Source organism: Fonsecaea erecta, assembly GCF_001651985.1.
Source record: "Fonsecaea erecta strain CBS 125763 chromosome Unknown Scaff3, whole genome shotgun sequence".
NCBI classification, from domain to species: domain Eukaryota; kingdom Fungi; phylum Ascomycota; class Eurotiomycetes; order Chaetothyriales; family Herpotrichiellaceae; genus Fonsecaea; species Fonsecaea erecta.
In genome coordinates this window covers 1,967,465-1,981,719 of record NW_017387246.1, presented here as the reverse complement: position 1 = coordinate 1,981,719, position 14,255 = coordinate 1,967,465, and the positions used below count along the sequence as shown (strand labels likewise).

Below are 14,255 nucleotides of genomic sequence, written 5' to 3'. Positions count from 1 at the left end.
ACGACGAACTCATGTCGAGACTTCTTATTTCCCTCCAGGAGGAGAGTTGGTGGCTCGGCATTATTTGCTCAATGCATCTTGGGACGAGGTGCTTGGTTGCGTTGCTTGGGGAGGGCGCGGGCGCAGGCGCAGGCGCAGTACGCAGGATGGACCGTACAACGCAACCGAAGCGGCTGAAATTTGCTAGGCGGAGGGATCGTCGTCGTGCTGACTGGCGCAAGATTGGGGGCCCTGTATGGAGCATTTCTGTTCCCCTTTCATTGCCCTTGTCGTGCCATAGGCGGGACGTGGTGAATTTGCCCATTATTACGATGTCGACGGCGGCAGTAATATGCTGGAGTCAAAGCATATGACCGAGGCTCTCGTACCGGCATCCATAGGAGAAGTCCCCTCTCCTCAGAACTGTCACAGCCTCCCGAGTCGAATACTGGATACGATGTAATATACACATACATATATTTCACCTATCTTGGCAAGTCATCAAGGCACTGTAAATGCGTGTGTCCAATATACAGGTCAGAGGATAGATACAAAGCTGGCCTCGTTGCCGTCCCTGACGAGCAATTTCTCCTAGCGGGAAGGATCAACCCTGTGATCCTACAAGCACTACGAGTAATACTGCCGTTCTAGGCATGCAGGATTGTACGCGGCACTACGACTCGTACGGAGTTGGGTACTGAATACTCGACGCCACCTCCAACAATCTTGGGCTTGGATAAGCAAAAGGCCATCAGCTCATGGGATGATCTATTTATAGACGTCCCAGTCGTGGCCACGCGATCACCTTCCAGCTCCGTTGCCACGTGACCTGCATTCCCTCTCTCTGGCTTCGAGAAAAGCCATCGAAGAAGTTGAATGGGAAAATGGAAATGGAAAAAGGGACAAAAGGCTCTCTGATGTGTGCTTCAGGGGCCGCGTAACCAATACATCCATCCATTTTTATTGCGACTCCCCCAAAACAGGCCAGATTCTGCTGCTATTAGTATTACTGCTGTGGCACAACATGTCAGCAACTCCCTTTTCCTTCTGTTTTGCATGCCACACAATCTCGGCGACGACGGTGTATTATCGCGGATTCAAAAGATAAGAGACAAAAAGAGCGCAATTCCTCTGCTGTGTCCACTCGCCCGTGTATCGACTCCGGATTTCCTGCTGCGCCATCCAATGGGGTCCCGTCGTGGGCTTCATTTCGTCCATCTCCATCGGAACAGTACTCTCATCGTCCACTTCATTTCTCCCAGCCATATTTCCTCATCATCTTTGTCATCATCATCGTGATAACCTGATCATGCCATCTTCGTCCGCAATCGAGCTCGTGTTGGTGGAGATCGCACCTGATTCCTAAGCGGCCACGGCATGTTGACCTGTGGTGTAGAATCCGAGTTAGTGTCCGAGATCTCATGTCCAAGCTGTGGAGGAGAACGGGCGCGTGCAAACGCCGGCATCAAGAACTCACCATTGGTCTGTTGCGGTCTCTCCTCTTCTTCCTCTTCTTCCTCCTCCTCTTCTTCTTGCTCATACTCACCGTGTTGGCCCGCCGGGACCCAGCCGTCGCGGTCGTTCTTCATTGGGGGGTCCTGACTGGCCAGATCAACTCCCTCGGCCTTAGCTTTCCGTCTCTGGCTGAGAGTACGTGACCGAGTGGACAGCTTCGCGCTGACCTGTGCCGTGGACGACACCCAGTTGGTCAAGGCATCCTCGCAGTCCTGAATGATGGCCTTGGAAGCCTCATACCCGTCATACGCATTGCGCGTCTCGCCCGGCGTGACGGGGGTGTCGTCGATGAGATTCAACAGGTGCTTTCCGTAGCCAGCAATGATGGCGACCTTCTCGCAATGTTCGCGAATCGCATCAAACTGGTAATTGAAAGCCGCCTTGAGCTTTTCGCGGGTGATGTTGGAAAGCTGCGCTTCGGCCACGAGCGATTCGGCCTCGGCTCGGACAAGTTCCTGCTCGAGAACGACGATTCGGGGGCTGTTGGGTTCTTTGTACTTGAGCTGCGCAATCTGGTCCGTAATCTTCTGCTTGCGATCTCGCGAAGGCTGCACCGACGCTTCGATGTTTCGGATCGACTTGATGGTAACACGGTATTGATCGTAGCGGTCCACGAACTGATCTTCCAGTTCGCCAATCTCATAGATCAAAACACCGAGCTTGTCCGTCACGTCACTGACGTCCTCGTCGCAGCCTTCACCCCACAGGGAGAGTTGTTGCTGTTGGGCAATCAGTCAGACACGAAGGCATCCCACGGTCACATTAGGGCGGGCTACTTACAGCGACCTCCATTCGTTCTCGACCCACTAGTTCCATGCTGCGCATGACATTTTTCTCCATCTTAACGAGCTGAGAAAGCTTCTTGGCTAGGTCTGGCCCAAATGCGCCAGCGGTCCCCTTTCGAAAAGCATGTCCTGTTTCTTTGTGTCAGCACTACTCGCTGCAGTGTGTGACCGTAAGGTCCCAAGGGTCGCTGTGTACCAAAGTTGCCTCGACCGAATAGGCGCCCACTTTTTGTGGAAGACGGCGGCGGAGGGGGGTTCTCAATCTGAGAAGCTGTAGGAGCGCGCGATTGGCGCATAGAGTATGTTCGATGCATCTTGAAGGACGGGAGTAAGGATGGTGGTGTTTGTGGTCTTGGTGAGTGAGTGAGTCAAGGGAGGTGGTCTGTGAGAGGCGAAACAATCGTGCTCAGCTGGATTACAGCAGGCAGGAAGTAGCCGAGGGCGAATCTAAGCGCTCTTAGTGCGCGATGTTGTGTTAGCAAAGATTGATAGGAGTTTTCTCAAAATGGTGCCAGCAGCTTAATATGACCAGACAATGGTTGTTGTGAGGAAAGTGTAGAGAGATAAGAAGGTCAGCGAAGATGTCAGTGGCACCAAGAGCATGTTTGTACGGGTGACGAGGTTGCTCTGAGTTTGAGCGCCAGGGCCTGAATGACGTCTCGGAATGGTGCGGGAGCCCGTGGATCGAATGGGGTGACGGCGACCAAGCTTGGGGGGAAGGGGGGGCGCATTAATGAGGTGCCTAGGTGTCTGGGTGTTTCCAGCCCCCAGGATTGCCCTCCGACAAGACTTCTGGAGTGGTGACGAAGAGGCAGGGAGAGACACTCGCAGTGACAGCGATGGAGACAGGGGCCCGCCACAGCGTCACCTTCCAGCTCCCAGCTCCACCGCCGCCGAACGGGTGTTGCCTGGATGTTTCGTTGTCGGACTCCGCACCCGTACCATCTATCCAAAGCGAGAATAGAAACCAACAATATCGGACTCACCAAAGCCAGGCTCAGCCAGATGTGTGACGGAATGAGGGCAGGGGGGGACGAAATGTTCGGGCAATGCAGGTACAGACAGGATGGGGAGGAGACTCGAGCTTTTTGAAAAAAAGGTCGAAGCTCTGGCTGAGCTTGGGGAAGCTGCAGGTTTTTGAGCTGGAGCTGGTCTATTGGGGAAACGGATGCCATCCAGGCACTTGAAGATGGATGAATAAGGGCCGAGTAACCGCTTGCGACCGCCAGCTACAGTAGCTAAGCAGCTAGGACAGGTAGCTAGCATCTACATAGGCGGTGATAGGTGATACCAGGTGGCAAGCGGGGGGGTTGTACAGGGGACAAGCTCCCACTCAACGGACTGCTGCTTGCCGCCTAACCTGCACCGAGTAACTAGAGCAACCCAGCGGGGCCAGCCACCACGGCCACGCCGCTCACGTCATCGAATTGCATCGAACAATCAGAAGATAGAGGAACGCTTTGGAGAGCATCCATCAGCTTCCCCTCCACGGAACAAGCTGGACATCTACAGACGACTCATCTTCTTTCTCCTGTAAAGCTTGTACAGCGCAGGTACAGAGGACAGAGCATCGGATCCAGCCGCCTACCCTCATACCACTGCTATCACCATTGCAACCACCTGTTCCAACAGGCTAATATCAACCAATGACGCTACTGTAAGGAATGTAGCACCGCCACTATCCGGCTGGTTTCTCGGCGTGACTAGCCTTTACAGAGTAGGTAGCTAACAGATAGACCATGTCCGTCACGCAAGCCCTGCAGCTGGAATGAATGCTGGCCCCGTCTAGGAAGGGAACATCAGTTCCTGTCATTCGCCGCAAGCTTCCATTGTTCCTGGCCGATCTCCACGAGGCACGCCAACGACCCACACAAAGTCAAACGAGCTTGGATAAACTAAGGTACTCGGTATATACGGAGTATCTCGTACGGAGGACTGCTCGCTTGTTCCCTTTGCTGGGGCTTCTCCGCCGTCCCGACTATGCTCAACGTGTGCCCCTTGACATCAGTCTTCTCCCGTCCGACCTAGTGTTGTACCCTTGGCGTCGAGGACTGTCGCCGTTTCGTCGCCGTTTCGTCGTTTTGTGCATTTGCTGCTTGGGCTTCTTGGACATTCTTCGTCGCGAGCTATCGGTCGGACCGTCAGAGTCACAATCAGATTCAGCATCCACATTATCCTCATATACTTTGCCACGATTGTCATGAGTTGAATCATCTGAATCATCTGAATCAGGGATTTCGATAGCTCGCTCTTTTGCCCCTCCTGCCCTGTCCGCTTCCTCGTCATCAGTGGTCGAATCTGCTTTCGTGCCCTCAGGAACCTTAGAAATCCACCTCTTGCGCCTCTGCGGCGGAGGCTCTGTGGGAGACTGGCTACGCTGGCTGCTCTGCTCCTGGGTGGCGGAGTCGACGCTTTCTTTTGCTCGCGTATTTCTTCCCTTTGTACCTGTGAGACGCTGCTGAGGAGAAGGCAGACTCTGTCTGTCTTTTGGCGGCTTCTCTCCTGGTTCCCAGAAACCCTTGGTCACTTCCTCGCCGAAACCATAATTCCACAGCAGCTCTTCCCCGGCACGGACATTTCGTTTGGCAAACAGTCCGAGCCGCATCACCCCACCGCACAAACGACTGTAGGGCACCACGTTGATATGCTCGTCCTTACCCGAATTGTTCATATACCTCATCTTATTGCCGTAATAGTACGCGTCAACCTCCTGTGTCGCGTTGAGGGTGAAGAGATATAATCGCTTTCCAAGAGTGTAGAGTACGCCTCTCCGGTCGGCCTCCCTTTGGCTAATGATCTCTCCAACATATTCACCGATAAAATCACCCTTGGCATAGTCGACGCCGCTGAAAAGTCCGTTGCCATGTATCTGGCTGGGAGCCTTGATTGTCCTAGCAGGCAGATTCGACTGGATCTGGCAATTTCGACAGCGACCTTGTCGAACGTCGTTCCGGTACTTATTGAAAGAATCTAGAACATCAAGCACACCACATTTGAGGCAGAGATGCGGATCGCATTCACGGTTGAGCTTCCAGCACGCGCAGTTGCTGTCCTGAAAGCATGTCTTTCTCCCTTTAGCTTTGCAGCTGCACCCCCAGAAACGTCGTTTGCAAGACTCGTCACATCCGCAGAACCATTCACAGTGTACCTTGTCGGCCGCACATGAGCACGCCGGGTTGTCGCTGCTGCACGGCCCCTTGTGGGAACAAGGGAAGAACGGTTTACGTTTGTTCATGTCCCCACTTGCCTCAAAATCCGTCTTCTTACTTTTCTGGCCTGTTGTTGGGATTGGATGTGGCTGATCGATCATCTGCGCAGAGACAGGGCGTGGAATGGCAGGGTGCTGGACTTTGAAGGTCAAGAAGATGATATGGTTGAAGACCAATGTGCAGGTAACGCTCCCAAGTGCTCGTGAGATGAGGCAAGGAGCTCGTTGATTGTGGAGATAGAAGCTCAGGAGCTGCTCAGTCCTCTCTCGTTGGGAATCCAGCAAGAATGGTTGGAAGTGAACGTCTGATAGCATAATATCACGGCGGTTGTTGATATCCCAGAAGCATGTCGACTGGCACAACTCGCTATCCGCTAGTACGGGTCGAATATAATCTTCCGGCGTCCGGCTGGCGCCCTTGATGGTCCCGTCGGGCTGTCTCCCTATTAGACCTCGCAAACTTGTGGAGGGATCTACACAGAATATGCCGCATAGGTGAGCGTGAGCGTTCTCCTGAGCGCTGAGCTTGGCACTAGGGCGTGACACAAACTTGCGTATGTTAAGACCACCTTCATCATCGTTGATGAGTGCTCTGCGTAATGTCAGGTCATCCTCCTCGTCGCTAGAGGGCTGGTCGAATGCTCCGTGAATCGGACATAGGTGACAAAAGCAAATCAAGCAGAAGCCGGGGTCTTGCAAGTTGGCTGCCTCGGACTCCTCATATCGCGGTTTTATGATCCCGTCGAGGGCCCAGTGCCACAGAGTTGACCCAGTCACCTCATGAAAGGCGTAGGCCATCAGTCCCGCGAAAATAAGATCCCGATCATTGGGTTGGGGCAGGTCTTTGAAGCCTTTCTCCAAACAACTGTGCCGACTCTCTGGATCAGCCAGCTTGCACATTCGGCACCCACGCTGTTGCTCCTTTTTCCATGCCGCGAGACAGTTCTTCATGCCCTTGAAGTCAACTTGGCGCTCGGGTTCAAAACGATCTTGCACAAAGAAGTATAGGACGTTGCTCTTGAGGATTTCCGGTCGCTTGACAAATTTCTTGATACGACCCTGCCAAAGCCATATCAATTCTTGGCACTTGCGCTGTTCTTTCATGGCTCCGCGGTCCAAAATATGTTGCTGCTCGAACTCCAAGATATCGGCATCTAAGGACTTATCGTCTATGTCGCCGTCACCGCCCCCACGAGTCCTGCGGGTCCTGCGGGTCTTACGGCTCTCAACGGTCCTGACGGTCCGAAGGTTTGGTGCAAGAAAACTCACGCCTATCTTGTCAAGGTGTCTTTCTAGTGGCTGTACGGATTTCTTCATCGAGATGTTTGAAAGACGCTCTCGAGGTGCGGGGGCCCCCTTGTTTTTCCCTTCTATTGAAGATGGCTTCCCGGTGTTGTAATCTCTCCGTCTCGCTTTGGTAAGCGCCTCGAAAGGGTCTCGCAGACTTGGATCAAGATCGGGACTGTCACACTCCGCTGCATCGACAGCGGCCTGCCTCAGCTCGGCTACGGCCTTTTCTTGCTGCGAGGCGCGTGACTGTCGACATATATCTCTCGCCAGCATCAGAAAACGGTCGACGGTGTTTTGGTCTTCTTGGCTCACACTGGACGATTCCCTATCTCCTTCGTGCATTATGCTGTCTTTGCCTATTTGTCGTCGTTCTCGCGTCCGGTAGACAAATCTGAATGCCTTTTTGGAAGCCCTGCCCGTATTTGAGCCACTGGAAATAGTTTCACCCGATGATTCCTCCTCCTCCGAGCTTGCATGGCTGATGGTTTCGGGAGTTGCTGTTTTAGCTGGACTTACTCTCGACGCCAACGTTGAGGATGCAGTTCCTGCTGCATCGGGTTCGGCGCCTTCTCGCAGCGGTGATGCGGAGGACCTTTGTATACCGGGGAAAACCTTGGACGGTGGAGGTGTTGATGGGCTTGCCGACAGGAAATCAGCTGGCTGTGTGTGCGCTGGCGATCGCTCTGGGTGTCTTGGCATTGAAAGTGGTTGTGGTGTATCTGCTGGGTGCGGACTTCCTGGTGGTGAACTCGATGGTTGACTTGACGTCGAATGTGCCTGAAATTTCCCCGCCCTTCCTGGTCGCGTTTGCGTCAATAGATTTGGTGTCGATCGTGCCAGTGGTGGTTCCGATGACGGCTCCGGTAAGGACCCACGATTCCGCAGTCGATAGGTCCGCGGCTCTGACGACAAGCTCTGCGGTGGCCTTGTCGCCGGTGGTTTCGTAGGAGCGTGGTGCGGGAGGCGGTGTTCCGATGGTCTTGGTGTTGATTGACTTTGGGGTGGCGGTGGCTGTGGCTGTAGCGAGACTGTCTTCTGCGCTGCAGGACTGCTTGTCAAGTCATACTGCACAGTTCGAGTGCTTTCTGAGAGGCTTTCCCGGGCAGTTTCTGGACTATTTCTTCGACTGCTTTTCCGAGTAAACTTCTGAGCGCTTTTCCGACTTTGCTCTTGAGTACTTTTGCGAGTGTTTCTTCCAGCTTTCTGATCACTAGGTGACTCCTCATCCAAGTCGTATACTACAATTACCACACGCTCCCTGGGCTCCGTGCTCCCAGCTGCAGGACTGGATGGTCCAGCGTGTGTTGAAGAGGAAGACGACGACGCGTTAGAACGTTGCTCCACCTCCGGCCCGGGGATGCGTAGGGGCTCTTCTGAGTCCGCCGGTTTTGCGCCTTGCAGACGTGAAGAGCGGCCTCTGGATGATAGCGGCATGGTCGTATACGGCATTTGGTGGTTGCTTCAAGTCATTGGAGAGGGGTTCTATAGGGACGACATGTTGGAGGAGAAGGTCAGAAGCGCTGATGGGGGCGGGGCGGGTGCAGTCTGGATTTCCTTGCTGGTTTTGACGGCTCTTGTCACACCGCAAGTGTAACGCTCACGCTTAGGCACTGCCGCTTTCACTGGCCAATAAGAATGGATTGAGCTCCGCAGGTGTGATATATATCTATGTGCCAGTAGTACCTGCTATTCTACCCTAGTAAAGTTCTTTCATCTGGTAGCATCAGGGAACCTCAATGTACAATTCTCAACGTGGTCTATGTGCTTGGTGGAGACTGAAAAGGCAAAGAAGGGGCGAAGAAGCGACGAAGGAGAGATGCCACCAAGATGGAATGGCCTCAACTTCATGTTATTGTGCCTCTTGAAATCGGAAGAGTGCTTGGACATGATCGACATCATTCGGCAGGACCAAGACAGAGAAGGCAGCGGGGGACTCCAACACGTTCGAGTACATTGAGGCGCAGGCCGACAAAAAGCGCAAGAAGAAAGGCAGGGGGAGAAGCATGGCACACTCTTTGCGGTTGTCAAGAGTGAGCCTCTCAAAGTCAAAGGCATGTTCCGAAAGCCTTCGCCCGAACCGTGCAAGAGAATAAGGACTATTACCTGGAAAGCTGAGCTCCCAATCTTGCAGTGTACCGAGTACTCGTACTCGGTATGCAGATTTTTGTTAATTCCAGTGTTTGATTACAGTACCGAGTACTGTTCTAGAACCCCTTTAAAACCGCTTTCAATATCCGCTCAGGGGCCAAGTAAATTAATGAATCCTGGATATTCTGGTTGGCTAGTTGTGGGATCAGCATCAGATATGCTTCTGTAGTTCCGTGTCCGTGACAAACCGACTCAGAGGCTTCGTCGTGCCGGTTACATGTTGTAATTCTATGTCTGTGAGTCGTGCCTAACATAAAATCCTTCACCTGGTGTGTTGAAGTGGAGTGCCCTTTCCAGGCGTGTCTGGAGCTCATATTTCGGGGGGTGGTTTCGTGACGTAACCCTTGCTCCCCCGTAGCCTGGGTGACCACGGTTAGTGGATCGCCAAGAAGGAGTTTTTTCCCATGGGTATAAATATTTCCCTCCGCACCCGGCGTCTTCGACGCTTCTTTCTTTTCTTTTCTCCATCTTGGTGCACGGGCGCTACGCAGCAAGTGAGGTGAGTTACAACACGTCTTTGATTAGAAGAAGACTGACAACTAACGTTTATGCAGGCTTACGCCGATGCTGTGTTTTGCTTATTGAAAAGTAAGTCGAAAACCCTGCCAAAGACATCAGAGTCTCTTGACTAACAGTCTTCTCTCTAGCTACCTATATGACCGCTCCATTCGGCCTTCGGGTCGCTTGGGAATATTTGGAAACACGTTTACCTTTTCATCATGATCAGCGCCTTGAGCGAAGATCTGGAGAAGAGGAGAGATGAGCACAATACACGGTAGCTGTGATGGAGCTGCAGGATGCAGGGAGCCGGGTTGTAGGCTGAAGCTAAAGAGATACAGCAACTGCAGTGGACAAGGTGGCAGCCGCAGAATAGGGTCAAGAGAATCCAGAATAGATACCGTTCAAATTAAGATGGAATTGACTTGGATCTCGATTCAGTCCCCATCGCTGCCCGTATTCCTCAGTCGGTAGGAAGCGAGAGAGAGTGGGTGGGATCGCTGAGGACAAGCACCTCTGCACCTAAAAGAATCTCCAACTCGATCCTCCCAACTTCTCATTCCACCACTGTAAAAATGCCGTCTGCACTCGTTACGGGTGCAACTGGATTCTTGGGCCGTCAAGTGCTCAAAGTCTTTTCAGATGCTGGCTGGAAGGCAACGGGCACTGGTTTTAACCGTGCGTCCGAGCCAGTCCGCAAAGTGGACATCCAAAATGCAGATGCCGTCAGCAAGCTGTTTGATGAGGTCAAGTAGGGTGGCTTATATACCGCAGTCAAGCTATAGCGGACTAACATAAGACTCAGACCTCAAGTTATCATCCACTGTAGAGCGGCATCTCTACTACAACCCCGAGACCTAGAGCTAACGTGATGCAGGCGCCGCAGACAGACAGCCGGACTCGTGCACGCGAAACCCAGAAGCCGCTCACAGGCTGAACGTCACAGCAACGGAGCTCCTCGCCTCTTGCGCAGCGAAACACGATGCCTTCTTCATCTACATCTCCACAGACTACGTCTTCCCGGGTATCCAGGGTCAAGCCCCGTACAAGTCGACCGACCCTCCCAAACCCACCAACATCTACGGACAGACCAAGCTCGATGGTGAGACTGCGGTCCTCAAATCCCCCAACACGGTAGTATTGAGGGTTCCCGTGCTGTATGGCCCGACCTCTCCGAAGGACAACAATAAAGAGTCGGCGGTAAACGTCCTGATGGACAGCCTATGGAAGTCGCAGAACGAAAAGGTGAAAATGGACGACTGGGCAATCCGCTACCCGACAAACGTGGAAGATGTGGCTAGAGTGTGTTGGGACATTGCCAAACTCTACACCGCTTCACCGCAGCCGGAGAAGCTTCCACGCATCCTGCAGTTCTCGAGTGAAGATCGCATGACAAAATACGAAATCACCCAGAAATTTGCAGAAATCATGGGCCTGCCTCTGGATGGGATTGTGCCCGACAAAGATGGCGGCAAACCGGCACCGGACGGGACGCTGAGGCCGTTTGACTGTCACCTTGACACGAGCGACCTGCAGAAGTTGGGGATCGACATTTCGACGATGGATTTCGTGGCGTGGTGGAGAAGATGGGTTGGTGCCTATCGGCATTAAGATGGTGACTGTAGGAGAGAGCAACACAAGTGAGACGAGGATGCAGACACTCCTCCCAGGGAGCAAGACCCGGCAGCAGTGGTCAGGGCCACCACCACCTGGTCCCTGCTGACATGAGAAGACGAAATCATATCAAAAGGGTCATGGTCGATCGATCTGCCCCAGGATTGAATGTCCACAGACCAGCGGCCGCTGACCGATGTCCCGAGAGTCCAAACAACGCTGCAGGGAAGCCTCATCCTGGTTCCTCAGATCGAGCTCCTGTCTTTGTTCAACCAAATCTGATTCTGCGCCACTCCATACGAAACTTCGGCAGACGAACCCGCACCTCGGGTTTCCCTGCTAGTACATAGATGGCTGCAGTCTCGCTTCGTGACGGTACCGGGGAGCGGCCTGGACGCCCAGCGACAGTTGGATACATGTCCTTCCGACTCCTATCCTTCCGCCCTAGCAATCTTTGGGTGTGCTTGGTGAAAGATAAGCCACCAAAAGAGCGACTAATCAAGCCCTGCCCAACCTCACTGGCCGCTCGCTTTGTCTGAGCAAACCTTCTCTCTCGCTTCAACTGTTTCCCGCAACACATTCTTCCTAAATCAGAAGGTGCCTTAAGTCAGCTACATGTGGATCTTTTTCGGCAACGGAAAGCTGTCGCACCAGTATGCACTCCAGACCTCGTTCTTTCGTGTCCCCCCTCCGGTGAGTTTGCGGCCACGTTCCGGGACTATCCATCCTAAGACCTTGTGGGTGCCTTGTGAAACATCATTACATTACCTAAGACGAGCACCCATTCCTCGACAGAGCTAGCCTTCCCGCAGAGAACGAGACCAGATCGTCCAACATACTTCACGCGCTCCGCACCACTAAATAGATGATTAAGCCTGCATGCATGCAAAGAGACTCTTACTTTCCCTCACCGGACACTTTTCCAGACAGCGACACATTTCATGACTGGCTGGGGACTGTACTCGAAGGGAATATGCCGAGAGATTGGGTGATATATGTGCCTGACAGGGACCATGGACGGAGCAGAGAATTCATCTTCTCAGACCAACCTGCTGTAAGTGTCCAGAGCTGAAGGTCAAGCAACAATGCTCGCCGCGGAACCCCTGCAACATCGGGCTCAGCCCTCGTGGGGGAAGACAAAGCAGAATCTCCTTCAACAGGGCAGCCTCTCTCGGTATCGGCTGGGAACTCTCGTCCAAAGGGACAGTCGACGAAAAGCGCCAACGCATCACTATGCGCCCACCATCGTCCAACCACCGCGCATCCCAGACACTGGCCAACTTGTGCCCGTTGCGACGGCCTCGCAACGAAGTGCGTTCTTCGAGACAATTGTAGCACCCGTGTCTACTCAACAGAATGCTCTACAAGAAGACGAAACGCAAGCAGCAGACACTGTATACATTCCTTCAGGGCTCCTTCGCACCGTGCTGGACACATACAGGCGGGAACTCTTTGCGTCGTTTCCGAGGATGGTCCGAGACCCCGAAATGGAGGTTCTTGACGAGTGTAAGCATCAGTTCCGCCATGTCTTTTTCACGTGCGCCTCGTCGCCGGGTCTGATGTGCAGAGACAGACATCAACATCATCGTCCGAGATGAGATGCCGTTCAAAGTGATACCTGGGGTCCGGGCCGTGCCGGTGTCGTATTTCATACCCCTGTCATTTCAGCATCAGGGTCTATTCGAATGCTCCATGGCAACGGCACGCGGGATGTTCGAAAGCCGGCGGACAGCACCACCCTTCAAGCCAACCACGGCCGTATTCAGCCAACGAGCCCGAGCAATACGGTCTGTCCGTGATCTGCTGTCTCAGCCCACGTCGTTGCAGGATGATCGAGCACTGATCGGTGTGCTGCAATTGATGGGGACACATGTAAGTGAAAGCCCACCATTTCTCGCCACGGCGACGAGATATCTGACAAAGCAAGATCATCACCGGGGATATCGCGTCGTTTCAATCGCACCACAAAGCCGTCAAACAGATGATCGAGCTGCGAGGCGGTCTGGGAAATACGGACGCGCATCGAGCCCTACGGGGCTTCCTTGGAATGTGAGAGTCCATCCGTCCCGCAGGTCGCTTCTGGCGAAACCATCATTCTGACATGAGCTCCCAAGGAACGAAATGTTTGCCCTGATGTTGAAGTACGTGACCAGCACTATGCCCGCTGCTGCACCTGCCCGGACCTTCCCCCAAAGCACAACGGCACAACCTCCCCTCAAACGCGAGGCCTCCTCTGTGAAACATCCCAATACTCAGCCGCCTTCGCCGTCCGCAATACCGCAGTTGAAGCTGGAGTATCCCCGACTGCCCTTCCCAGACAGCCTCAACCGCATGATCTCGCGGCTCCCACCGGGCCTCGCGGCGCTGTCTCTCACGGGGACCATCTCGGCGCAGATGATCGGCCTCCTCGCCCAGATCGCGCCCTGGGCCGCCCTGACGGCGACCTCGAACCCGTCGGCCACGGTCTCCCACTCAGACATCTTCCGCCTCTACTGCGAGCCCATGGAGACGGCCAAAATCGCCCTCTCCATCCTCCTCGCGCTGCCCCCGGTCTCGGCCGAACCCCGCCTCGAACACCTCCTCTGCATCGGCCTGTGCCTCTCGATCCGGGGCGCCCGGAACCAGGCCCGCCCGCCTGCCCTACACATCAGATTGCTCTCGGACTTTGCCACTGTCGCGCGGGCGCTGCTGACCGCACCGACCGGCAACAACAGGGTGCCCCTGACACAGCCCGAGCAGGACACGATCGTGTGGATCTCGTTCCTGGCCGCGTACGGCAGCGGCCACCGTGCGTTCCAGCGCCAGGTCGACGGCCTGGTCGAGCTGGTCCTCCAGACGTATGCGTACGGGCCCGTGGCGCGCGAGTGGACGTTCCTGGAGATCCTGCTCCGCCGCTTCTTCTGGTTCGAACCGCTCGCCGAGGACTGGCGCGAGCTGTGGTGCAGGTGTGCACCCAGGTCCGCGAGCTCGACCACATAGGAAAGAGCATGGGGCTGACTGGCTGGCTGGCTGGCTCACGACCGTGGCTTCTAGGACGAGGACGAAAGGACGCGGAAAAGATGAAGAGAAAGGGGTTCAGGGGATGTGAACATTCTGTCTAACTATGTACTATGCGAGACTGCAGCACGGTGTCGAAGAACATGCAATCTACAACTGATGCGCGGGTTATGGACGATGTACAGTACCTGCTACGACAACTGTGAAATAGCTAGCTCCCT

At 54.2% G+C, this 14,255-nt stretch overlaps 4 protein-coding genes across 4 annotated transcripts; 2 read left to right on the top strand and 2 right to left on the bottom strand.

Moving 5' to 3' along the window:
• Positions 1-1,286: 1,286 nt before the first annotated feature.
• On the bottom strand, positions 1,287-2,593 carry AYL99_03975 (hypothetical protein; the record flags this gene model as incomplete). Its single annotated transcript, XM_018835489.1, has 3 exons — positions 1,287-2,213; positions 2,275-2,408; positions 2,476-2,593. 3 exons carry the CDS (start codon positions 2,591-2,593, stop codon positions 1,287-1,289), a joined length of 1,179 nt encoding a protein of 392 aa, XP_018695139.1.
• A 1,710-nt stretch (positions 2,594-4,303) lies between these two features.
• Positions 4,304-8,211, bottom strand: AYL99_03974 (hypothetical protein; the record flags this gene model as incomplete). The annotated part of the gene is made up of 5 exons (XM_018835488.1): positions 4,304-4,405; positions 4,465-7,414; positions 7,512-7,788; positions 7,844-7,903; positions 7,956-8,211. The coding sequence occupies 5 exons, from the start codon at positions 8,209-8,211 to the stop codon at positions 4,304-4,306; spliced, it is 3,645 nt and encodes a 1,214-aa protein (XP_018695138.1).
• Positions 8,212-9,998: 1,787 nt separating this feature from the next.
• On the top strand, positions 9,999-11,034 carry AYL99_03973 (dTDP-4-dehydrorhamnose reductase; the record flags this gene model as incomplete). Its single annotated transcript, XM_018835487.1, has 3 exons — positions 9,999-10,174; positions 10,229-10,248; positions 10,301-11,034. 3 exons carry the CDS (start codon positions 9,999-10,001, stop codon positions 11,032-11,034), a joined length of 930 nt encoding a protein of 309 aa, XP_018695137.1.
• A 1,088-nt stretch (positions 11,035-12,122) lies between these two features.
• On the top strand, positions 12,123-14,016 carry AYL99_03972 (hypothetical protein; the record flags this gene model as incomplete). The annotated part of the gene is made up of 4 exons (XM_018835486.1): positions 12,123-12,543; positions 12,611-12,909; positions 12,965-13,086; positions 13,152-14,016. 4 exons carry the CDS (start codon positions 12,123-12,125, stop codon positions 14,014-14,016), a joined length of 1,707 nt encoding a protein of 568 aa, XP_018695136.1.
• Between the last annotated feature and the right edge of the window lie 239 nt (positions 14,017-14,255).